We start from the raw sequence: 25,896 nt of genomic DNA, 5'->3' as shown, positions 1-25,896 counted from the left end.
AGGAAGATGACTCGTGAAGAATTTCTAAATCTGAAAAAGTTTCCAAAGTTAAATGTTTACAGTGACAGTTTTTTTCTTTTTACTCAGTTTTGATTTTTCCACACTGTATTTTGCTTTTCTATTTTTGTCTATTCATACCTGGATTTTGTCTATTTCTAGCCTCAGATTCAAGGCATCTGTTTTCATAGTGGTTTCTGCCCTTATGGTATGGTTTTATATATATAGCATTCAGTCTCTGAGGAGAAAGAAATCATATCTATATGCTTAAGGAGATATTGAGAGAGTCATTTCCTAGGCAGGTTGATAAGAAGTCTAGGGGTCCAAGGAGAGAGGGGTCTGGAATTCTCAAGGAGAAAGAAAGGACAAACATTTTTTTCCTCTGCATTCCTTAGGATTATGTATCCTGGCTGAGGACAGTCTCTGGATGAAACCTGCCTAATCATATTATCTTAAAATGTAAATTATGGGAGTAGGTCTGGTCTTTACAAGGATTATATAACAATAATGTATCTACCCTCTTCTGATGTCTATGTCAGAAGCTTTCTGTATCTCCTTTGTACTTTAATAAAACTTTATTACACAGAAGCTCTGAGCGATCAAGCCTCCTCTCTGGCCCTGGATTGAATTCTTCTTCCTGGAGGCCAAGGATCCCGGCGTCTTTGCATGGTTCAACAACAACCTTTCAATATGAATTTTATATATATATATATATATATATATATATATATACACACACACACACACACACACACACACACATATGCACAAATATACATATAAGATGTGAACTCTATTACTGGGACCATATTTATTTCTTCTGAATTTCCTAGATTGGTAAAAAGAACACACTGGATATTAAGTAAATCACCAGGGAAGCCCATTAAGTAAATGATGGATGGAAAAATATGGAGAACAGTAAGCAGTCATACCTCTATCAAATATTTTTAGATCAAAAGCAAGATCAATATTAATTTGTATCTCTAATGCATGTTCAGAATGTGGACCACTGGAGAAGGGAATGGCAACTGCTAAGTCACTTCAGTCGTGTCTGACTCTGTGTGACCCCATAGACGGCAGCCCATTAGGCGCCTCTGTCCCTGGGATTCTCCGGGCAAGAATACTGGAGTAGGTTGCCATTTCCTTCTCCAATGCATGAAAGTGAAAAGTGAAAGTGAAGTTGCTCAGTCATGCCTGACTCTTAGCGATCCCATGGACTGCAGCCTACCAGGCTCCTCCATCCATGGGGTTTTCTAGGCAAGAGTACTGGAGTGGGGTGCCATTGCCTTCTCCAGGGAATGGCAAACCACTTCAGTATTCTTGCCTTGAGAACCCCATGAACAGTATGAAAAGGCAAAAAGGAAACTGAAAGATGAACTCCCCAGGTTGGTAGGTGCCCAAAATGCTACTGGAGATCAGTGGAGAAATAACTCCAGAAAGAATGAAGGGATGGAGCCAAAGCAAAAACAATACCCAGTTGTGGATATGACTGGTGATAGAAGCAAGGTCCAATCCTGTAAAGAGCAATACTGCATAGGAACCTGGAACGTCAGGTCCATGAATCAAGGTAAACTGGAAGTGGTCAAACAGGAGATGACAAGAGTGAACATCGACATTCTAGGAATCAGCGAACTAAAATGGACTGGAATGGGTGAATTTAACTCAGATGACCATTGTATCTACTACTGCGGGCAGGAATCCCTTAGAAGAAATGGAGTAGCCATCATGGTCAAAAAAAGAGTCCGGAATGCAGTACTTGGATGCAATCTCAAAAATGACCGAATGATCTCTGTTCATTTCCAAGGCAAACCATTCAATATCACAGCAATCCAAGCCTATGCCCCAACCAGTAATGCTGAAGAAGCTGAAGTTGAACAGTTCTATGAAGACCTACAAGACCTTCTAGAACTAACACCCAAAAGATATCCTTTTCATTACAGGGGACTGGAATGCAAAAGTAGGAAGTCAAGAAACACCTGGAGTAACAGGCAAATTTGGCCTTGGAGTACAAAACGAAGCAGGGCAAAGACTAACAGAGTTTTGCCAAGAGAACGCACTGGTCATAGCAAACACCCTCTTCCAACAACACAAGAGAAGACTCTACACATGGACATCACCAGATGGTCAAGACCGAAATCAGATTGATTATATTCTTTACAGCCAAAGATGGAGAAGCTCTATACAGTCAGCAAAAACAGGACCGGGAGCTGACTGTGGCTCGGATCATGAACTCCTTATTGCCAAATTCAGACTGAAATCGAAGAAAGTAGGGAAAACCACTAGACCATTCAGGTATGACTTAAATCAAATCCCTTATGATTATACAGTGGAAGTGAGAAATAGATTTAAGGGACTAGATCTGATAGATAGAGTGCTTAATGAACTATGGATGGAGGTTCGTGACTATGTACAGGAGACAGGGATTAAGACCATACCCATGGAAAAGAGATGCAAAAAAAGCAAAATGACTGTCTGAGGAGGCCTTAAAAATAGCTGTGAAAAGAAGAGAAGCAAAAAGCAAAGCAGAAAAGGAATGATATTCCCATTGAATGCAGAGTTCCAAAGAATAGCAAGGAAAATAAAAAAGCCATCCTCAGCGATCAATGCAAAGAAATAGAGGAAAACAACAGAATGGGAAAGACTAGAGATCTCTTCAAGAAAATTAGAGATACCAAGGGAACATTTCATGCAAAGATGGGCTCGATAAAGGACAGAAATGGTAGGGACCTAACAGAAGCAGATGATATTAAGAAGAGATGGCAAGAATACACAGAAGAAGTGTACAAAAAAGATCTTCACGACCCAGATAATCACAATGGTGTGATCACTGGCTTAGAGCCAGACATCCTGGAATGTGAAGTCAAGAGGGCCTTAGGAAGCATCACTACGAACAAAGCTAGTGGAGGTGATGGAATTCCAGTGGAGCTCTTTCAAATCTTGAAAGATGATGCTGTGAAAGTGTTGCACTCAATATGCCAGCACATTTGGAAAACTCAGCAGTGGCCACAAGACTGGAATAGGTCAGTTTTCATTCCAATCCCAAAGAAAGGCAATGCCAAAGAATGCTCGAACTTGCGCACAATTGCACTCATCTCACACGCTAGTAAAGTAATGCTCAAAATTCTCCAAGCCAGGCTTCAGCAATATGTGAACCGTGAACTTCTAGGTGTTCAGGCTAGTTTTAGAAAAGGCAGAGGAACCAGAGATCAAATTGCCAACATCCCCTGGATCATGGAAAAAGCAAGAGAGTTCCAGAAAAACATCTATTTCTGCTTTATTGAGTATGCCAAAGCCTTTGACTGCATGGATCACAATAAACTGTGGAAAATCCTGGAAGAGATGGGAATACCAGACCATCTGACCTGTCTCTTGAGAAACCTGTATGCAGGTCAGGAAGTAACAGTTAGAACTGGGCATGGTACAACAGACTGGTTCCAAATAGGAAAAGGAGTACGTCAAGGCTGTATATTGTCACCCTGCTTATTTAACTTCTCTGCAGAGTACATCATGAGAAACGCTGGGCTGGAAGAAGCACAAGCTGGAATCAAGATTGCTGGGAGAAATGTCAATAACCTTAGATATGCAGATGACACCACCCTTAACCTTAGATATGCAGATGATACCACCCTTATGGCAGAAAGTGAAGAGAAACTAAAAAGCCTCTTGATGAAAGTGAAGGAGAGTGAAAAAGTTGGCTTAAAGCCTAACATTCAGAAAACTAAGATCATGGCATCTGGTCCCATCACTTCTTGGGAAATAGATGGGGAAACAGTGTCAGACTTTATTTTTCTGGGCTCCAAAATCACTGCAGATGGTGATTGCAGCCATGAAATTAAAAGACGCTTACTCCTTGGAAGGAAGGTTATGACCAACCTAGATAGTGTATTCAAAAGCAGGGACATTACTTTGCCAAGAAAGGTTCGTCTAGTCAAGGGTATGGTTTTTCCTGTGGTCATGTATGGATGTGAGAGTTGGACTGTGAAGAAAGCTGAGCGCCGAAGAATTGATGCTTTTGAACTGTGGTGTTGGCGAAGCCTCTTGAGAGTCCCTTGGACTGCAAGGAGATCCAACCAGTCCATTCTAAAGAAGATCAGTCCTGAGTGTTCATTGGAAAGACTGATGTTGAAGCTGAAGCTCCAATACTTTGGCCACCTCATGTGAAGAGTTAACTCATTGGAGAAGACCCTAATGCTGGGAAGGATTGGGGGCAGAAGGAGAAGGGGATGACAGAGGATGAGATGGTTGGATGGCATCAACCGACTCAATGGCCATGGGTTTGGGTAAACTCCGGGAGTTGGTGATGGATGTGCTATGATTCATGGGGTCGCAAAGAGTTGGACACAACTGAGCGACTGAACTGAACTGAACTGAATCCATGTTAGTTCCTCTCAAGTCAGCCACATGTAAACCAAACCAGCAGTCACTTAAAATAGGGGGTTGCTGTTCATTTCTAACTGTAGTTCCTTTTCTGAGGTGCTACTCTCTTTTCATAGTTCAAACAGTACAAACAGTATCTTTCAATAATAAAGCATCTTCATGTGTCAACAGAAATGTACATTTAATGAGTACATTAATTTGGTAGTAAATAATTAAATAAGGTTAAATCCTCAGTCATGAAGAGTTTTATCAGCATGTTTTTGTCTGTACTTGTTAATGTTTTCTCCCTATAAGTATGCCTCCATGTCTTATTTAAAAAAAAAACCAAGACTCCCTCTGTCAGAGTGCACCTTGCAACTACTAGTGAAATCTCACATAGGAGTTCACAAGGTTGTCTTTTGGGCCTTCTTTTTTAAAAAAACACATACACTTTGACTCAGGAGAGTGAATTTAATACCTTTTTCTGTTAGAGGACAGAAAGCAAGGTGGCATATTAGAACAAGTGCAATTAGAAGTTAGAAGCCTCTTAGCCAAATGGGTGATATTGGCAAAGTTACCTAACGTCACAGAACCTGAGTTTCCTCGTGTGTAAAGTGGGGAACAATACCTACCTCATAGGTCATTTAGGAGGATTACATGTAATAACAGATATTGAAGTGCTTAGCATATAATGGGTAGCAAATTAATGTTGGCATCTAGCTCCTTTCTTTCTTTGGTTCCCCCTGTTCGAGGCCTCCTCTTGACTTTAATTCCTGCCTTTTGATTGTTTTCCAAATTTGTTCATTTCTTTTGCATTTTCATAATTGAATAACTTCATTATCTTACCCAAACATTGTCTCTCTTACCTGAAGAAAAGCTGAGGAATCAGGTAAATATTGTGTTAGGTATTCACATAAAAGTTTTTTTGAAGATGATTAGCATATCCTTCTATATATATTTTATATACTGTTTTCAAAGATGTTTTTACTGTTACCACTATGAACACATGGTTGTAGTGCTATATATATATAATTTTATCCTTATCTTTTAAACAAATCTATTTTCCTTTAAAATAGTTTAATACTGAATAGGGTTTTAGCATGGTGTGTATATGTTATGTGATTGCTCTTTAGAGGAGAGATGAAAATACATGTATAGTGTATATAGTTTAATTTTGTTGTTCAGTGTATTGAATGATTATTCATTCCTCTTTAGTTAAAGTAGTTTAAAAAGTATTTTGTTCTAGGCGCTGGGAATATGGCAGTGAACCAAACTGAATCTTTGCCTTTGAAAAGCTTGTTTTCTAAAATGAAAAAAATTTTCATACATAAAATTTTTTATAATGCATTTTCTTTGCTCATACATACGTTTTTACCATGCATCAAAAAGTTCTTATTATAAAATAGAATATTATATTTTGGGAGACTATTTGAAGCTACAGCTCAAATATTTGTGTCCCAAGATTTATTAATATCAAATGTCAACATTTTTATATCAAATATTGCTTTCATTACATTTGCCACGTTCCACAAAGTAATGTTTTGTTTGTTACTACATAATTCTTTATATAAAATATATTTGTTTTGGAGGTGAAACATTGGCTTGCAGGTTGAAAGTATTTTTCATTTATTTGGTAAATATTTTTTGAGGCCCTCCTATACTCCTAGGTTCTGTCTTAAACTAATCTAGTGCAGGAATTTAACCTCAGTTCCAGAGCCCAATCGTATTTCCTTTTCTTCATGCCATATATTAAAAGGTAGGGACCAAAACTGTGGAGTTGAAGAGATTCATCAAGAGAATGAGGATTTATTTGGATTTAGTTACTAGGAAGAGGTCATCACTGACCTTAAAGTGGTTGGAGGAAGAATAGCTTATTATAGGAGGCTAAGGAAACACATGGCGTTGCAAAGAGTTGGACACGACTGAGCAACTGAACTGAACTGAACTGAAGGAAATGCAGACTAATAAGGAAATTGAAATATCAAGAGTAAGTGATTCTTCTTTGTATCATGGTAGTGAGTAGAAGGAAGATTTATGCATCGCTAGAAAGTACCAGAAACTAGGGAAGGAAACTTCAAAATAAGAGAGATATATATAAGGGTTGTAAGAGAGAGCAAGAGTTTGGGGATCAAGTGATTAAATAGTGTGAAGAGAGAAGATAATTGAAACTCTGCATAGAAGTTAAATAAGCAGGGTGACAATATACAGCCTTGACATACTCCTTTTCCTATTTGTAAAATGCCAGAGAAACCAAAGAAGATAGTTATGGACTTAAGTGAAAGGGGATTTGGCTTAGGAGAGTAAAGAGAAAACTTCATTTGATACAAGAGGAAAAGATGAGCATGAATGAAATAAGAGTATTTGAAGATGGAGAAAGTGAAAGTGGAAGAAAAGCTATGACCAACCTAGGCATCATATTAAAAAGCAGCGACATTACTTTGCCGACAAAGGTCCGTCTAGTCAAAGATGTGGTTTTTTCAGTAGTCACGTATGGATATGAGAGTTGGATCATAAAGAAAGCTGAGCCCCGAAGAATTGATGCTTTTCAACTGTGGTGTTGGAGAAGGCTCTTGAGAGTCCCTTGAACTACAAGGAGATCCAAGTGGTCCATCCTAAAGGAAATCAATCCTGAATATTCATTGGAAGGACTAATGCTGAAGCTGAAACTCCAATACTTTGGCTACCTGGTGTGAAGAACTGACTCATTTGAAAAGACCCTGATGCTGGGAAAGATTGAAGATGGGAGGAGAAAGGGACGACAGAGGATGAGATGGTTGGATAGCATCACCGACTCGATGGCCATGAGTTTGAGCAAGCTCTGAGAGTTGGTGATGGACAGGGAAGCCTGGCATGCTGCAGTCCATGGGGTCACAAAGAGTCAGACACAACTGAATGACTGAACTGAACTGAACTGAAGATGAAGAAATGGGATGGTTATGATCATTCCTGCAAGATAGCCTTTAATCTTCTCTTAAAGTAGAAGGTAGGGTCATTTGCTGAAAGGAATAAGGTGAGAGGGAGAGAGGAACTTAAAAGGGGGAGAATGTTCTGCCATGGAAACATACTTCGAAATCAGTGAGTTCAAGCAGTGACACCTTGGTTGAGATTAGCATAGATGTTACAGTGATCAGCAATATCCTAATGTTCTGTTGTTAGAGAGTTGGCAGACTATAATCTGAGGGCCACATGTAGCCTGTGAGCTGTGAATACTTTTTATATTCATAAAGGATTTAAAAAACTGAAGAGACAAGATTGTGTGACAGAGACCACATGTGACATTTAAAGCCTAAAATATCTACTGTCTGGTCCCTTACAGAAAGATTGCTGACTTTTGTTCTATAGCTTAGGACCAGAGAAAACAAATGTGAGTGTGACTCAGAGGTTGGAGCTGACATGTTGGACATCATCAAAGATCAGGTGGTGATAACGTAAGGGATACTAGTTATGGGGATTTGGTGGAGGTGGACAGTTGGGGACAGGTTAATAGGGAGTAAAGCCAGAAGATAGCTAATAGATTGGATGAAAATGAAGAGAGCTTGTGACTAAGTCTTATAATGAGAATGAAAAGCATGATCAGTTGGTATGAAGCAAAAAATGACAGATAAGGAAGCTGGATGTAGACAAGGGGAGCACAGTTGCTTATCTTAGAGGTAGAAGAGCTTCACAAATTGTCTAATGATGAGGTCAGGATGATGAAGCATCAGAAGTATGATCTTTCAGTTACTGAAGATGATATCAGGGAGACTGTAAGAAGAACTAATGTGAATTATGTTGCTAGAGTTATTTGAAAAAAGTGTAAATGAGCATGGAGTATAAATTAGATTATGATAAAGAGTTAAAAAGAGGCTGGTGTAAGTAGGTGAATTACTATAAATAAGGGGAAGAGAAAAGAGAAGGCGGCAGTTAAGTGGTCCTCCGTTTGCCCTGGCAGCTGAGCTGTTCCACCCTTTTGACTTGGTGACTGATAGAGGTAGATAAAAAGGCTGCTGGGAAGATGTGGTATTCTCCATAGAAAGTCAGTTTACACCTTGTCTTTGAGGATGGGAGAAGCAAAGTGGTAAATTCGTTTCAGGTTGTAAAATGTTGCTGTTGTTTGTTTGCTAAGTTTTCTTAGACTCTTTTGTGACCCCATGAACTGTAGCCTGCCAGGCTCCCCTATCCATGGGATTTCCCAGGCAAAGATACTGGAGTGGGTTGCCATTTCTTTAGGGGATCTTCCTGACCCAGGGATCAAACCCACGTCTCCTGCATTGAATGTGGATTCTTTACCACTGAGCCACCAGGGAAGCCTTAAGTTGTAAAACAAAGCTCTCAAAATAAAATTTCAGTGCTTGATCACTCAGTCTTGTTTGACTCTTTGCAACCCATGGACTGTAGCCTTTTAGGCTCCTCTGTCCATGGAGATTCTCCAGGCAAGAATACTGGCGTGGGTTGCCACGCCCTCCTCCAGGGGATCTTCCCAACCCAGGGATCAAACCCAGGTTTCCCACATTGCAGGCAGATTCTTTACCATCTGAGTCACCAGGGAAGCCCAAGAACACTGGAGTGGGTAGCCTATCCTTTCTCCAGGGGATCTTCCCAATCCAGGAATGGAACTGGGGTCTCCTGCATTGCAGGCGGATTCTTTACCAGGTGAGCTACCAGGGACCTAATACAAGTAGTTGATTTTTTTTTTTCATAGATGTATACAGGGTCAGGGGGCTTCCCTGGTAGCTCAGCTCTTCCTGTAAAGACTTTTTGACATCAGTACTATTTACTATGTAAAATTCATTTTTTTATACTAATGAAATTAAGGGATTAATACTAAAAATATCTCTTTTTACTTTGAATATATGTAAGAGTAACCTGGCAAGTAACCTTCATTTGAAATATTAAAGCTGTCTTGATTGGACTGCAAGTAACAAATTCAAATCATTTGGATATGACAGTCCTTCTGTGACCATGTTAATGTAGAGTCTATATTGTAGCTTATAAAACTTTACTATTAAATATATGTATATAGGGATATAATGTCTTTTAGCCATGAAAAATCAAGTAGGGGGATTCCTTTGATCTTTAGAAGATGAAACAGGAGCCATTGTAGCTGCTTTATGTTTTTCTATATTGATGGGCAGAATTATTCCTATATATGGCATCATTGGATAGTATTTTCTAAAGGAAAAACTTTTATCTGCCAAGAACTAGAAATATTAGAGACAGACAAAAGGTAAATTGATAGAGTTTTTCAGTGTGCCAGGTAAGTTTGAAGTTACTGGTTCTTATAAGAGCATCTTTATTTTTTCTAGAGAATCAGACTATTTCCTGATAATCTAAAATCTTAAATATCTTTAACTTGATTTTAAATGGTACCTTTATTTCAGGTGGTTTTCAATGAGTAACCTTTGGAATATTTTTAAAGATTGAGTTAAATGTCTTTTGAATCAAGAAGAAAATACTTTAATTATGTCATTTACTTTAATCATATTTTTGTGTTGTGTGTTTTTTCTCTTAGTTCTTATTACAAAGAATACCACAAAAACACAGCTGCCTCCTTCCAAGGCAGCTCAGCGCTCAATGCAGTCTCCACAGAACAGTGCTATAATATTACCAACACATCAGACTAAGAAATCAGGTCGGCCTAAACCACCTGGATGTCCTTCAGACCCCAAGAAGGGAAGTTCTGTTAAGAATACCACAACAAAGAAAAAAGGCCAACACTCAGGAAGAAAGGTTAGTTGTATCTTCTACTAATTTCTATTATGGGTCTCTGTAGTGCCTTATTAAACATACAGTTTAGGATTTACTAAGAGTGTTATATGGGCTTCCCAGATGGCTCAGTGGTAAAGAATCCACCTGCCAATAAAGGAGACGTGGATTTGATCTCTGGGTTGGGAAGATCCCCTTGATAAGGAAATGGCTACCCACTCAAGTATTCTTGCCTGGGAAATCCCATGGTCAGAGGAGCCTGGTGGGCTCAAAAGATTTGTACACAACTTAGTGACTGAACAACTACAAGAGTATAATGACACCCTTGAGGAATGTACCAAGAGTGTATAAGGCTTTTTACAAGGGGGAAGCGGGAGAGAAAGGGATTGGGATTTTGAGACTAGCAGATGTAAACTGTTATATATAGGATCCAAATACATCTTGTCTGTAAGAAATATACTCTTAAGTATAAAGGTGTAGAATCTTGGATCAACTTAAGACTGAATAGTGTTTGACCTCTTCAAAACCACACTGAAAATACTGCATGGGTGTATTTATCTTTGGGGAAGTTTATTTAAAACTCAGTATACTTTAAAATACTTCATGGGAAATAGATGGGGAAACAGTGGAGACAGTGTCAGACTTTATTTTTTTGGGCTCCAAAATCACTACAGATGGTGACTGCAGCCATGAAATTAAAAGACGCTTACTCCTTGGAAGGAAGGTTATGACCAACCTAGATAGCATATTCAAAAGCAGAGACATTATTTGCCAACAAAGGTTCGTCTAGTCAAGGCTGTGGTTTTTCCTGTGGTCATGTATGGATGTGAGAGTTGGACTGTGAAGAAGGCTGAGCGCTGAAGAATTGATGCTTTTGAACTGTGGTGTTGGAGAAGACTCTTGAGAGTCCCTTGGACTGCAAGGAGATCCAACCAGTCCATTCGGAAGGAGATCAGCCCTGGGATTTCTTTGGAAGGAATGATGCTAAAGCCGAAACTCCAGTACTTTGGCCACCTCATGCGAAGAGTTGACTCATTGGAAAAGACTCTGATGCTGGGGGGGATTGGGGGCAGGAGGAGAAGGGGACGACAGAGGATGAGATGGCTGGATGGCATCGCCGACTCGATGGACGTGAGTCTCAGTGAACTCCGGGAGTTGGTGATGGACAGGGAGGCCTGGCGTGCTGCGATTCATGGGGTCGCAAAGAGTCGGACATGACTGAGCGACTGATCTGATCTGATCTGATACTTTAAAAGGGTTTCCCTGGTGGCTCAGCAGTGAAGAATTCGCCTGCCAGTGCAGGAGATGCAGGTTCAATCCCTCAGTCGAGAAGACCCTTGGAGAAGATCCTGGGAGAAGGCAAATATTCTTGCCTGGGAATTCCCATAGACAGAGGAACCTGGCAGACTACAGTCCATGGGGTCGAAAAAGAGTCAGACACAACTTAGTGACTAAACAACAACACTTTAAAAATAACATAATTTACTGCTATACTGTGAACCCAGATAACGGTCACTAATTTAAACAAAGAAAAATCCAACAGCACTGAGTGTTCTGCTTTTTCTCCTTTGTCCCTGCCTTTTAAATATCTCTATTATTACCTTTTCTAGGCCCAAAGTCCTCTTTTCTGATACTCAAGAGTCTTGTTTGAAGTGAGCTCCTAGAAAACGCCAAGAGCTGATATAATATAAACTGCTAGTGATTTTTAACAATACCCAGAAGACGTTTGTTCTCAGATACAGTGGGCATAATTCTGTATGGACTTTAGCAAGCCACTTTTAATTTTGTCAAAATTATCATGTGTAATATGGAGAAATGCAGGCTAGATACAGTAAAAACCCAGATGAGTGACTGCTTTCTGAAGACAAACTGTCCTCTGCCTTGTTGAGGTTCCCCAACCTCATTTGATGAATTCCTGGATTAGATTTCCAGAGTGTATAAAACTTAGATGCATGCATGCTCAGTTGTGTCTTGACTCTTTGAGACCCTATGAACTGTAGCCCATCAGGCTCCTCTGTCCATAGGATTCTCCAGGCAGAATACTGGAGTGGGTTGTCATCTCCCCTCCAGGGCATCTTCCCGACCCAGGAACCCTGCATCGCTTGCATTAGCAGGCAGATTCTTTACCACTGAGCCACTTGGGAAGCTAAAAAACAAAAAAAGCAACAAACAAACCACAAGTTTTATATAATAATTATTTTGGCTATGGTATAACTAGGTGGAGCAGGGATAGCATTGGGAATCCCAGTCTCTTGGTCTCTTTCTCTCCTACTTGACTAGCTTATGGTCCCCTCTTAGCACAGTTTGAAAAGTACTACAATTTGTAATAAAGAAATTTCCATCCCAAAGGACTTCTGACCACTGGTCATTTGTGGACCAGTGATGCTAATGATTTTCTGACCTCCTTATCTAGGAATTTTTTCTTTTTTAACAGGGAAAACGTATTCCTGTCATTTGCTCCACACCTTCAACTTCTGAAAATGCACTGGCCAGAGAACATGGTAACATTTCATATGATAAAGATGTTTTCCCTGGGTCATCTAAAATAGTGATGTCTACAGGTAAATTAGTATTTTTAAGAGCATAAAATTAGTACTTTTGTTGCATTATATTCAGTGTCTTTGAAGTCCTGAAAATAAAATAAGAGGGAGAAAAGATGATAATAAGCATTTCTTTGAGCATTTTTCATATTAAAATATTTTGAAATTCTAGTTGTTTATTTTGATGTTAAGGAAAAACAGTCTGTTTAAATACATGAGTCACCTGAAAATTCAGCATCCTTAAGATATTTTATCCCTCTTGGTAAAATTTATAACATTTGCATTATTGTCAAATCTATTCTCGTTTTCCCATTATCTCATTTCACAATTTGTCTTTTTGTCTTGTATATATTTTTAAAGTTACCTCAAACCTTTTTTAAATGCCTTTTAAAATTTTCACAGATCCTTGCCTGTCAAGGGACATGATGACTTTAAATTGCTGTTTGCTGTGTAAAGAGTGTGAAATGACAGGCACCCAAACTAATTAATCCCTTTGATTTGTCATCTTCTACAGATTTCCTTATTCCTTCCTGTTTTTTTTTAATAGCAAGTTTTATTGCTTCCTCTCCTAGATTCTTAATTATCTTTCTCTTACATTCTTCTCTTCCCTGGACTTTTTCCCCTCAATTTTTCTTTTCTTACTAAAAAGAAATTATAGTTTAATTTTTTGAAATAGGTGTCACTTTAAAAATAATTATTGTTACATTTCCCATTTTGTCACTTAATTATTTCTGATTTTTAGTCCATTAGCTGGTGAGACTGACTAAATGAGTATAAACATTGAAATCCTTGTTTAGCTCATTTGTGCTCAGTAGAACTTTGTCAAGGCCATCAGTACCTCAGGTTGTTTTAGTAGGTGATATTTCTATGACAGGGTTGATCCTTCCTCTGGCTGTTGCCAAAAAGTTGAGAATTATCATATATTTCAACATGGTGAAAGTGAGATTAATGGGTTTTTATTGTACTAAATACAGACTTTATATCGATGAAAATTTTGCAATAAAGCAGTGGAGAAAAATAACATGCCTTTTGATTTAGGGGGACAATATATTTTCTTTTTGGTAATAATCATATTACATTGTTGATTAGAATTTGATTCTCAGTGAAGAAAAATTAAGGAAACTTGACTGTGATTATAGGATATTTACTTCTAAATGCTAAATGCTTTTATTATACTAAGGAAAGCATTTATTCTTAAAATTTTCTTTTCTGAACCTCAGCATGTATAGAAAGAACATTTTTATTTTCTTAAAATTAATGAAAAATTTTCTCCAGGTCATTAGAACTTACTGTGACACATATCTTAAATTATGTGGTTACTTTAGAAAATACTATGTAATGAATAAATGCAGTATTGTTGAGTTAAAATAAATTCGGTCCAAAAGGAATGTGCTAACATGACCAGTTTTGAAAGAAAATTCTTGCACTGTGACTGCAGTAAAAAAGTGAAAATATTCTTGTCTCTAAGCCATTTTTATCTAATATGGGAATGTGCAAAGAATTGTTTTGTGATGCTACTAAAACTTCTATTGTTTCTATAATTAGTTTGGACAGAAATCTAGAAAATTGAAGAAGCTTTTGGATTATTTCTTTCTAGGTTTAATGTATTTATACAATGTGAAACTATGTTTATATATTTTTAGGTAACAGAAATGATCATTGATATTAACTATGTTTAGTTTCTCTTTGAGTGAAGTGTGGCTAATGGGATATATAGTGATTATGTAGTGTTTGTGTTCCTTCTAACCAATCTCATTGTTATATCTATATACACATTTTTCATCAAGTCTGTGTCTATATAAACAAACATGGAAACTGTGGCCCTCACCTGGATCAGAACAAAATCCAGCAGCTGCCAGACCACTTTGGCCCAGGCCCTGTCAATGTGGTGCTCCGGCAGACGGTGCAGGCCTGTGTGGATTGTGCCATTCAAAGTAAGACTGTTTTTGAATTCCTTAAGCCAGATGATCGTGGAGGAGAAGTGATAACCGGTATGCACATCTAATCCTTTATCAGCTTTTGTTCTCTAATTGGATTTTAGGTTTCAAGAAGGCAAAGATTTTATAAAATACATAGATTATTTTCTAATTTTTTATTCTATTAATGATAATCGAATATTTATTTTGTTAATATATAGAATATTTATAATAATTATATGTTTATAGACTTTTAACCGTTTTGAAAAGTTTAACTTTCTAAATAAACTAATAATGTCAGTAATACTGTAAATTGAGGTAAGAGGTACAGATTTTTCCTTTTACCTTCTTTATTAAGCTCACTATAGATAAAGTGAGGTTTATATTAATATATTTTAATTTTTTTTTTAGAAAACAGACTAATATATAAGAATCTCTAAATAAAAATGTGATTCAAGAAGTGATTAAGGGATAAGATACATATGGCTCTCATGATTGTGTAATCAGATACTGCATTTGTACCCATGGCTTCCCTGGTGGCTCAGAGGTTAAAGCGACTGCCTGCAATGCGGGAGACCTGGGTTCGATCCCTGGGTCGGGAAGATCCCCTGGAGAAGGAAATGGCAACCCACTCCAGTATTCTTGCCTGGAGAATCCCATGGACGGAGGAGCCTGGTGGGCTACAGTCCATGGGGTTGTAAAGAGTTGGACATGACTGAGCAGCTTCACTCAATCACTTCAGTCAATGTTTGGAAGAGTAGAAAGTATTGTAGATCAGTGGGTTTCTATTGTTGTTGTTTACTTTATGAATATTTTTAAATGAGAATGCTTTTCTTCGGACTATTGTGTTTGAATGAGAGGAACTTATATAATTTAAGATTATTCTTTGATAAATTACAAAAATCACACATTAGATTTATGTTTCCTATATTGATGGCTTTTTTGTTGTTGATGTTATGGTTCTCATCTTTTTATGATGTGACTCTGACATCTTTTCATAGCTGCTTTTGATGGGGAAATTCATTCCATCCAGCTGCCTCCAGTGAACAGTGCATCATTTGTTCTTCGCTTTCTTGAGAACTTGTGCCACAGCCTGCAGTGTGATAACCTTTTGAGTAGCCAGCCTTTTAGCTCTTATAGAGGTAATACTCATAGTCCTGAAGAGAATGATCAAAATAAACCAGGTAAGAGAAAATGTAAAATTTTATACTAATCTTACATTCAAACACCTTAGTGGTCAGCTAATGATTATACAGGGGATTTTCCTAAGTGCCCAGAACCAGTATATCTTCCAGCCTTTGTCAAGGGTTTTTTGTGTGTGTGTTGAAACTTACCTTCAACATTCCTTGCAGAACTTCATAGTTGTCAAGAAATGAAAGATTAGGGCCTCCCAAAGTCTTCCCTAAGCATTCATAAAGCCACGCACATACATAGGGCCTTACAGATTTGCAGGAATATCTCAGTGCTTTTCTAAGTGTCCTAATGGACATCTCATTCTCCCGTTCTTTTGGTCAAGCTTTTTGTCAGCCCCAACTGATAATCCTGCCTCAGAGAGCTTCACCACTAAACATTTGCCACTGTTGTGGTTTTTTTGGTTTTGATTTGGTTTAATTTTTGACCAGTGCTTTGGAGATAGGACTGTTCACACAGAGCAGCCTCCGATTTAGGTCAAATAAAACAAACCTAGAGATCAGAGGTTTTCAGAGACAGTTCTCTGAGGGTGAAGCTTTTGTAGAATTCCAAATGCTTTGTGCCCCTTCCAGTGTTAGGCTGCTGGCTTTCACAGCTACTTTAGTTGCGAAGCTATTGGTTTGCAAAACTGCTGAAAAACTGAGATTAAGATGGGGGAAGCTAAAATGTCACAGAATTTGTTGTTCTGATATTCAGCCATTTTTCTTGAATAAACGCTTTTTTGGTTGTTGTATCCCCTGGAGAAGGGATAGGCTACCCATTCCAGTATTCTTGGGCTTCCCTGGTGGCTCAGACAGTAAAGAATCGCCTGCAGTGCAGGAGACCTGGGCTCAATCCCTGGGTTGGGAAGATCCCCTGGAGAAGGGAATGGCTACCCATTCCAGTATTCTGGCCTGGAGAATTCCATGGACAGAGGAGCCTGGCAGGCTATAGTCCATGGGGTCAGAAAAGTCAGACATGACTGAGTGGCTTTCACTCACTTAAGCCTTTTGTTAACATCCAGAGTTTTGAAGAAGTTGATTTTGCCAGTGCTGTCATTAGTTCTATGAAAGAATGGAAAGTCCTTAATCAGTCATCTTGGAAGTGCCTCTCTATGATGACTTTTAAAGTACTTTGTAAATTATCTGGCTTTTTCTAATTACTCTGCAAGAACAGTTTCATGCCTTAGCTTACTATAGTACCCAGAAACAGAAGTCAAGAATCAGTTTTATGTTTGTATCAATCCCAGATAGTAGACCATATACTAGCTTCATAAACTTTTCATAAAGTATTATAATGTTGTACATAAAAGGTAAGTAAAGAATTTTTCTGATCTTGCTATAATTCTGAAGTAAATACCTATAGAAAACCATAGAAACTGTATACTTTAGTGTTCAAATTTTCTGTATCAGTAAATTGGTATGAAAAAAGTCAGTTATTTCTTTTCTTAGAACTTAACAGTCCTAATTGTAGAAATACGTCTTATTCACTGAAATATGTTTTGGCTGTTGATTTTTATAGTTGATGATTAAAAATAAAATCAAAAGTCAAGAACGCTTTTAGACTCATTCGTAATCAGTCAGTAACAGGATGGTTAAAAATTACTTATCAGAGGATTTTAAGGGACATGCCTGACCCTTAGCCATTTTTAACTAGATGAAGTTTGACTTTGGTACTTTGTCATTGCAGTCTGTCTCCTTTCTGAAGATCTATTATCCTACTTTATAGATTTTTATTGTACTTTATTTTTCCTTTTAGTTGGAGATTAAATCAAAATATTGATTCATTTTAGGATTATGCCTTAAAGAATGGTCTTTTAAGAAGAAATGCATTTGGTTGAATGATAAGTAAGCAATAGAATTGTTTTAAGAGTAGCCCTAGGCCAGGATTGTTACCTATAAAATGGAGTGTTCTTTGTACTCTATCTACTCTAACTTCTCTGAATTCTTAAACTTTGTTGTTCATGGGAGCAATTTTCTCAGGCCTTTTTAGTTGCCTTACTGCTGCCTGAGAGAGTTAGAAAAATATGATGACCCTAGAATAAGTGAAGCCTAGATATAATGGTTTTAACCCTTGTATATCACTGAAATATTTAATAGGATGAAATGAGCACATCTTGTTCATAAACAAATGATTATTGATGAAGTTATAGTAGACAAATGATATACAAAGAAGTGTTTTATGCTGTTGATATGAAAATGCTTAAGTATATTAATTAGTTAAAACAGACATCTCTTTTTTTGAAAACAGTAGAAGAAGATATAATGGAAAAGAAAATCACCAAACGACCTTCTGAACAACCTTTGCCTTATGTTGCTCCTCTCTCTCCTAAGCAACCCAAAATAATAGTGCATCCCTCTGAAGGTAAACAGTAGTTACATGTTGCAAGATTGGAAAGAAAAGTCATTCTGCTATCACTTATGTATGCTGTTGAGTGTTGGTGTTGGGAATAGGGGAGTATATTTCCCAACTGCCAAATCTGTTTGGCAGTTAGCTATTACTTTGGCAGCTTTGTTGAGCACTTCATTCCCTTAAGAAATGCACAGTTGTCATTTCTCCTTAGATTAAAGAAAAAAAATTATAGCAGCAATTCCCATTCAGCTTTGTATTGCTAAAAGCTTTATAGAAAGAGGAATAGAAAAACCTAAAACATTTCTCCAGTGAAGGTTTTTTTTTATATGATTTTATTTTATTTTATTTAAATTTTATTTTATTTTTAAACTTTACATAACTGTATTAGTTTTGCCAAATATCAAAATGAATCCGCCACAGGTATACATGTGTTCCCCATTTTTTAAGTGCTCAAGTAGTAAGCAAATGTTAGAAACCAATAGTGTAAGAACTGTATTTGTAAAGATAAATGTTTTAGTGAAGTGTTCATAGTCTTGGTGGCAAGACTGGCAAAGGTTAGTTATGAGAAAAATAGATGATGTCATTAGAATCAATTTGGATTTCAGGACAGTGAAATCAAGAAGGGGATAGCCATGTGCTTTGTGTTAGAGGTTTGTAGTTCATTATACCATGGCTTAAGTAAACTATTGTTGCCAATTTAGGGGATTTTTGACATTTTAGTAGTATTCAAACTGTAAGTCTGTTGAAGATAATTGCCTCTGTCTTTTTTCTTATTGCCTTCGAATTTTTTTATTTTTTTCTTGTAGAGGAAGTATTACCTTCTGAGGAAGATGGCATGGCCAAAAAGGAAAAGCTTTCTGAAGAGTCCAAGAAGTCACCACTTAGTTCAGCAAATTCTTTGAGTCCTGCCAGAAAAAATCCTATAAGCACTCATACTCCAGTCTCCACGAATGGTTCTCAAAGTATGCGGTGCACCTCAAGCCTCAAAGTAGTGGAGACCAAATCACCTATCAAGAGTAGTCAGCTTGAAGTTGAATTTGAAGTGCAGAGGGAAAGTGAAGGTATTTTCCAAAACAATGATTCTCATCTGATGGGTTTGTCTTTCCCCTTAAGGTTCCTATGCCCCACATCATCCCCTGAGAGTTTATCACATTGAAGAAATTGTCAAAATTAAGGAGCTAAGAGTCCTCCCCTTCACATCATTGTCAGGGCCAAGCTGCTGCAGATGCTCTAATCCTCATGGCATTACAGAACTGTTTCTGGGGATCTGGATCACCAATCATGTTTCTGATAGAGACTTCTTATTTTATTGGTTTTCATTCCATTGTAGTTTCTCATTTCCTTGGATACTGTCTGGACTCACAAACCTCGTATGACTCGGAGGCGTGGAAGGATGCACTCCCTCTTCATTCTGATGTGCTCCCTTCCTTGTCCCTCTTGAGACCTTTCCTGGCCCCAGCCTGTACTTGGCTCCCAGATCTAGGCTCTGGCATCCTGTTGCTGCAGCCATTTCCCTGTTTTCCACACTCTCAGTCATTCCCTCACACCGACCAGGAGAGCATGATGTGTATAAACTGTATAGCATCCTACCACTCATTTAGAAAGAGCCAGAACAGCCTTCCACGTGCAAAGATAGCTCTATCCTGTACCCTTTTAAAGATTAAGGATGTTGGGGTGGAGGGAATAAGTGTTTTGTCTTTTTTCACCAGATAGGCATTTAGGCAAGGTTGAGGAATACAGGAAGTAGGAATCAACTCACTCCCTTGCCTTTTATCATGGATATCATCTGTACACATGCTGTGACACATTTAATATTGTCACTCCCATCTCATTTCCCCATATAGATTGTCTCTGGGTTTGGAGTGATTTTTGTAAAGAATCTAAAGATAGATGTTCATTTTATAAAGGGGTAGTGTATCGTAAGTTTTTAGATATTGTCACTATATGAGCTTATGAAGATAGGCCTTCTTAGAAGAATGCTCTAAAGGTTACTTCTAATGCTGAATCTCACTTCCAAATGTATATCTAACACTACCATGCCAAAGTAGCCTGTTTTGGGGTTTGAGGATGCTAGCTTCTAGTCTTCCTAGGTGTGGAAAGCCTTAATAGTAATAACGTTACTTAATAGTAATAAACTCATCATCATCTTCATTACCATCTGATATTATGTGCCAGCACATAATATTTTACATTGCTTCATGCATTACATATTTACAACAGTTTCTCAAGATGTAGGTGGTGGTAAACATTTTCAGGTGAGAAATCTGAGAAGTTGCTTAACTAAGGTCTCCCAACTAGAAAGTGGCTTGGCCAGTCCAGGCACTCTGACTCCAGGGCTGTATGTACATCTTCAGAGAATAGGTAAGCGTTTCACTTTATTTTCTTTAAGGTGTTGGAACTGTTGCTTACAGCTGAGTCTACCTTTATTTCTGATGATACTCAGACAACATCCTGCCCTGCCCCACCCCAATATTTGAATGAAACAAATTGTTGATTTTTATTAAAGGAAAGAATTCAGTATCATCTGGGATAAAATCAAGTCACTTTCATTTCATTTATACCAGAAATATTTACTGATAGCCTAGTGTATATAAGACAGAGCCATTAAGGAGAAGAGTGTGACTGGACTTTAATTATTTTTCATATAATTATGTGAATACTACTACTAATGTAATGTTTATAACCTTCTTTGATTGTCTTGAAGATATGGGCCCAATTAAAGTATTTTTCCATGGTAGATTAGAGATAGGTGGGCTCACAGCTGTTTTATTTTTAATACAAAATTATAATTTTATACCAGAAATCCTATTTTTACATCAAGACATAACCCATACCAGATTCTGATGACAGAAACAAAAAATCCCACAAATATATGTTAATTTAGAGGTATGATTAGCCTTGCCAGTAATTTTTTAAATATTAAATTGAGTCTTTCTTGAGTTAAAGGAGAAGACTTTTCTGTCTGAATTGTTAGACTGCCTCAGGCATGATGTGGTCTGTATCATCATCACTTTTACTCGAGTTGATACAACCTAGCAGCATTTCTTGGTAGACCAACATTTTTATTTCTGACAAGTAGAAAGTAGGATGTGAGTGAAGTGAAGTCACTCAGTCATGTCCAACTCTTTGCGACCCCCATGGGCTGTATAGCCTACTAGGCTCCTCTGTCCATGGGATTTTCCAGGCAAGGGTACTGGAGTGGGTTGCCATTTCTTTCTCAAGGAGAAAGTAGGATAGATTTTAGTAAAGAATTTTTATTTCACATCAAAGTTAAAATATTTAAAAAGAAAATATATAAAATTCTAAGCTACACCAAAAATTTACCATTGGAAGTTCTTACATCTTCTGTTTTCTTTGCCCTTTCCTTGGGTGAATACCCAGAATACTTCTCCCTAAAATGGTTAGAGCACAGATGACAGGAAAGAAAAGGTTCACTTTTGGGTAATTCACACACACGAAAAGATCAAATTTGTGTTGATGGTCTTTGTTTAGAGAAACAAATCTTCCTAGCAAAGCACCAAACCCGCTTCTGTTATCATATACTAACTTTAGAGAGTCAGGCACTCTGGTTAAGGAAATGAATACGTGTCTGGACAGAAAGAAATTTTGAGTACAACTTAGTGAATAGCAAAACTATAACTTTTTGGGGTATGAGCACTTAAATTATTTCATGTTTTGATTTCTTTTTAAATATATAAACCTTCAACCAAAATATGTATCACTATGCAGTAAAATTTGAAAGAGATATTCCGTATAATGTTAAAGTTGCTTCTGACCTAACTAAGTACAAAATAATCTTGTTTTCTTCAAAATTCAAGTAAGCATTTAAGCCTTGAGAGACAGGAGTTTAAAGAATAAATTGATGCTAAAAATAATCTTTATTGAATACATGGGACAGATTCAGTAAAAGAACTAATTTGGTTCTCAAGAGATAATATGGTTTATTGAAAATTTATTGATTAAAGTGAATTAATTTAAACAATTATAAAACTCTAAATTTTTTGGATTTTCATTGCAATTACCTAGTAAAAGACTCAAACCTAATCTTGAGTCTTCTCAAGAGGAGGAAGATTGAGAGAAATTCTTCAAAATACTTAAAGGAAGGGAGCAATAGGTTAGCTTAGATTAACCTTGATTTAACCTAAGTTACAGGTCTTTTTCTGTATTTGCCTGTGGTCAAAGAGGCCTTGGATTGCTTGGTCTGTATCATGATCTTTGAAACTCTAGGGTACATTCTGAAGTTGCTTTTGTTGTTTGGAGGAGGTCAAGTGGGACATTCTTGGGTAGCTATCCTCAGGTTATCTTTATCTAGGCTTTCACTAAATTTTACCTTTGGAATCCTAGGTCCATGCTGGAGTACTTCACAGAACATTCCAGGAATGATAAAATTATTCCTTGCTTAACATCTTTTCTTTCAGGATAATGATCAGGTCAAGTATGATTTGTCTTTTTTCCCCCCAGTTGAAGCTCCAAGTTATATAGCTGTACCTGACCCCAGTGTCCTGAAGCAAGGCTTCTCTAAGGACCCTGAAACCTGGTCTGTGGATGAAGTGATACAGTTTATGAAACATAAAGATCCTCAGAAGTCAGGCCCCCTTGCTGACCTCTTCAGGCAACATGTAATGTATCTTTTGATCCAGTTTTCCTGATGTAATGACTTTGAATTATCTCTCTGCAGGCCCTTCAGTTGGTTACTGATTAGTGTGGATGGTGGGGGAACCCTATCAACTGATTTTCCCATATTTGAGAGAGTTCACTTTGCCCAAAGTTAGATCCTTAAAGGATAGAGGCTGGATCTGTGCTTTAAATGGGTACCCAAGTCCCTAACATATTTACACGTCTTTGAGTTCTCAAGAGAAGATGATTCAGCATGGCCACTCTCAGGTGTATTCTCCTTTGTAAGACCAGCTACAAAGATCCTTCTCCCCACCTGCTCCCTGCTTGGCCCTGGGATTGTGAGTAGGAGGGAATGACCACCTTTGTAACATGGTGTCCTTCTTATTACGATGCCTGATGAATCCAGTAACTGTATAAGATTAAGTGCAGCTTTATTTTAAATCAGAACTCAGGAAAATCAAACATACTTCCAAAACATAAATTGGTTTATTAAGCAAATAAATAGTATTAGGAGGATACCTTGTGTCTGTTAAATAATGTTTATAGTCTTTTCTAACAAATCAAATTCATGACCAAATGTATCCTTTTGTATCCTTTTTCATATTGTAAGAAAATCAGTAATATGTTTTAGCATCTAATTAGCTTCACATAATTAGGTGAATTGCTTTCAACATAAAGACAACACCGTTTAGCACATTTACAGTTTGCATTAATGCTGACATACATTCCCAGCCTTTCTAAGAAAGTTAATGACTGTCTGAAATTCATTTCTACAATTCATAGTTTTCTATCTACCATTTGTCATAGATACATGGTATTATATTCAACACATAGTTTTTAAAATCAGACAGTTTGATGCTAAAGGCCATTCTTCAAAGATACTGGGTTAAGTTTACTTTTTCTTAAAGTTTGAAGTGAATTTAGAAATTTTCAAATGATGTTTCACATAAGTTATGTTTTTAATAGTTTTTAATAATAAATGCATATTCAGAGAATATATATTGAGAATGTACAGCTACTCTCTATTTACATGTTCTTATATGTAAGTAACTTGACAAAATGTGAAACAGTGCTAATAATTATAATTTATTTCTCTCTATAGGAAATTGATGGGAAGGCTCTGCTACTACTCAAAAGTGATGTGATTATGAAGTATATGGGGCTGAAACTGGGGCCAGCCTTAAAGTTATGTTATTATATTGAAAAACTTAAAGAAGGAAAATACAATTGAAAAAATATATGTTTAGATTAGACATAATTTTCAGTTGTTTTGATAACTTTTAATGTAAAAGTATTTTTATTCTCATAGCAATTTTTGTTTTGTAGACAGTTCCTCTAAAACTACATTATATCCAGAATTGCAGAACTCTATTATAAGTCCAGTCTACTTCTTTAAAAGCCATTAACATGTTAGTATTAGCATATTCAAATTGGTAGTTCTTTATCTCTGTTTATTATTTTATTGTAGAGTTTACAAATACACTTCATGCAGGAAACAAAGAAACACCTTTGATTTTGGTTAATGTATATATGTAAAACCAAAACAGCTAAATCCCAAAGGGGAAAGTATCAGGGACTGACAGGCTCTCTAATGAAATTCACACGAAGTTTTCCTTAGATGAGAATTTAAAGATGCAACTATAGATATCATCTCTTTTTCAAATACTTTGTCTGTTACTGCAATGTTCTGTTTGTGTTCTATCAATTTCCTGAAAGGGAATAGCCATATAAATTATCTTCCTTTCGTTACTATTTCTCTATATGTTGTATTTGTTAATATTTAAAGAAAAAACAAGCTTATAAACTTTCTTAAAGTGTTTTTATCAGTTTTTGATGAATTTTGAACAATTATAGAGTAGTTGTTCTATGCAGGAGATATTATACTACAAGGGTGGTTTTGATGGAGTCCAATTAAATTTTTTCAATGAAATACCTGTTATTTCTAAACTTTACATATTTTCTCCAAGCTTAGACATTTAACTTGGGATTCTTTCTCACATCTTTATATGAAGAAGACTATCCCTTCTCCAGTGGATGTTCCCAACCCAAGAATCGAACCGGGGTCTCCTGCATTGCAGGCGAAGTCTTTCCCAACTTAGCTATCAGGAAAGCCCTTACATGAAGACACCTGTGCCCAAATTTTAAAATATATATATTTTATTGTCTATGTTTATTCCTCATATGAATTCAATACTGTATTTATATATTATTCTATACTTGTAGGTATTCAAACAAGTTAACCTGTTCTTTTTGAATTTAATATGGCACTTTGCATTGCCACAGAGGTAATGGTGAACTATTTATATAGTTGGATGTTTTTATTCTGAAAAAATATTTGCATCATTTGCTATCACTAGTACCTCTCATCTTAGTCTTCAGGGGATAAGAAACAATCCACAGATTGGTTTCCATACAGGGAAGTTCTCTGTCCTATGCAATGTTGTTAGTTAATTTGCTTAGTTCTGAGCCATTTATTCTGCTAAATTTTGGAAGATGCATTAATTCTGACTTATCGTTTTGGGTTTTATTTTTAAAGTTAGAACTTTTGAGGGAAAATGGTGCTATATGTTAATTGTTATTACTTTGTACAACTTTGGTGTAATGTTTATAAGCTATGAGAATCTGTGCTAAAAGTATTAGCCATTTGTTATAAATGCCAATAAAATGTACACCAGGGGCAAGAATGTACATTTTCTTTTTTAGAAAACCAAATGTACTTTATATGAGAATGCTACTATTTAAAGGGTGGTTTCATCTATGTTATTCACTTTGTGTTTTAAGACAAAAATTCTAATTTAAACTGTCTTCTCTCAAATTGTTTGTGTGAAGATGCTGTGCCCATTTAAACAGTCCTCAGGTGTTTGTATAAATACTGTTTTACAGTCTTCAGATTTTAAAATATAATAAAGTTAAATAACCTCAGTTAATGTGAAAGCCTCAGATTTGATTTTACTTGCTTTTACCACATTATATTAATGTATGAATCAGTTACAGTTGAAAAAGAAGTACTCTAGTAAGTTTGTGTTTTTATGTGTCCAAATACTTGGTTTTAACACTTGGCCTCATTCTACTGGTAAACAGATTCTTAGGAGCAAAGGGCTTATCTTTTGCAAGGGCCTTAAATGAGACCCCAGGGAGGCAATAAGAAGTTAAATCAATGAGCTTTATCTGTACTCAAAGCTTTTGTTACTTTGGTGATGATGAAAGCATGCTAGAAAATGGCAGTGCCCCCCGGATCCCTCATCTCACCAGAGTTTATGACC

General features: G+C 36.9%; 1 protein-coding gene across 1 annotated transcript in view; it reads left to right on the top strand.

Moving 5' to 3' along the window:
• SCML2 (Scm polycomb group protein like 2) overlaps nt 1–25,562 on the top strand; it is a 98,725-nt gene extending 73,163 nt beyond the window's left edge. Inside the window, exons 8-15 of the mRNA XM_006041957.3 lie at nt 9,845–10,062; nt 12,473–12,599; nt 14,366–14,569; nt 15,496–15,678; nt 17,915–18,028; nt 18,823–19,077; nt 22,478–22,635; nt 23,736–25,562. Coding sequence (XP_006042019.1) covers nt 9,845–10,062; nt 12,473–12,599; nt 14,366–14,569; nt 15,496–15,678; nt 17,915–18,028; nt 18,823–19,077; nt 22,478–22,635; nt 23,736–23,864 — 1,388 coding nt within the window. The 3' untranslated portion in view covers nt 23,865–25,562. The remainder of the gene's footprint in view (nt 1–9,844; nt 10,063–12,472; nt 12,600–14,365; nt 14,570–15,495; nt 15,679–17,914; nt 18,029–18,822; nt 19,078–22,477; nt 22,636–23,735) is intronic.
• The last annotated feature ends 334 nt before the right edge of the window (nt 25,563–25,896 follow it).

The sequence above is a fragment of the Bubalus bubalis genome, chromosome X (genome assembly GCF_019923935.1).
Source record: "Bubalus bubalis isolate 160015118507 breed Murrah chromosome X, NDDB_SH_1, whole genome shotgun sequence".
NCBI classification, from domain to species: Eukaryota; Metazoa; Chordata; class Mammalia; order Artiodactyla; family Bovidae; genus Bubalus; species Bubalus bubalis.
The sequence above is the reverse complement of the archived record's forward strand: the minus strand, read 5'-3'. Positions and strand labels throughout refer to the sequence as shown.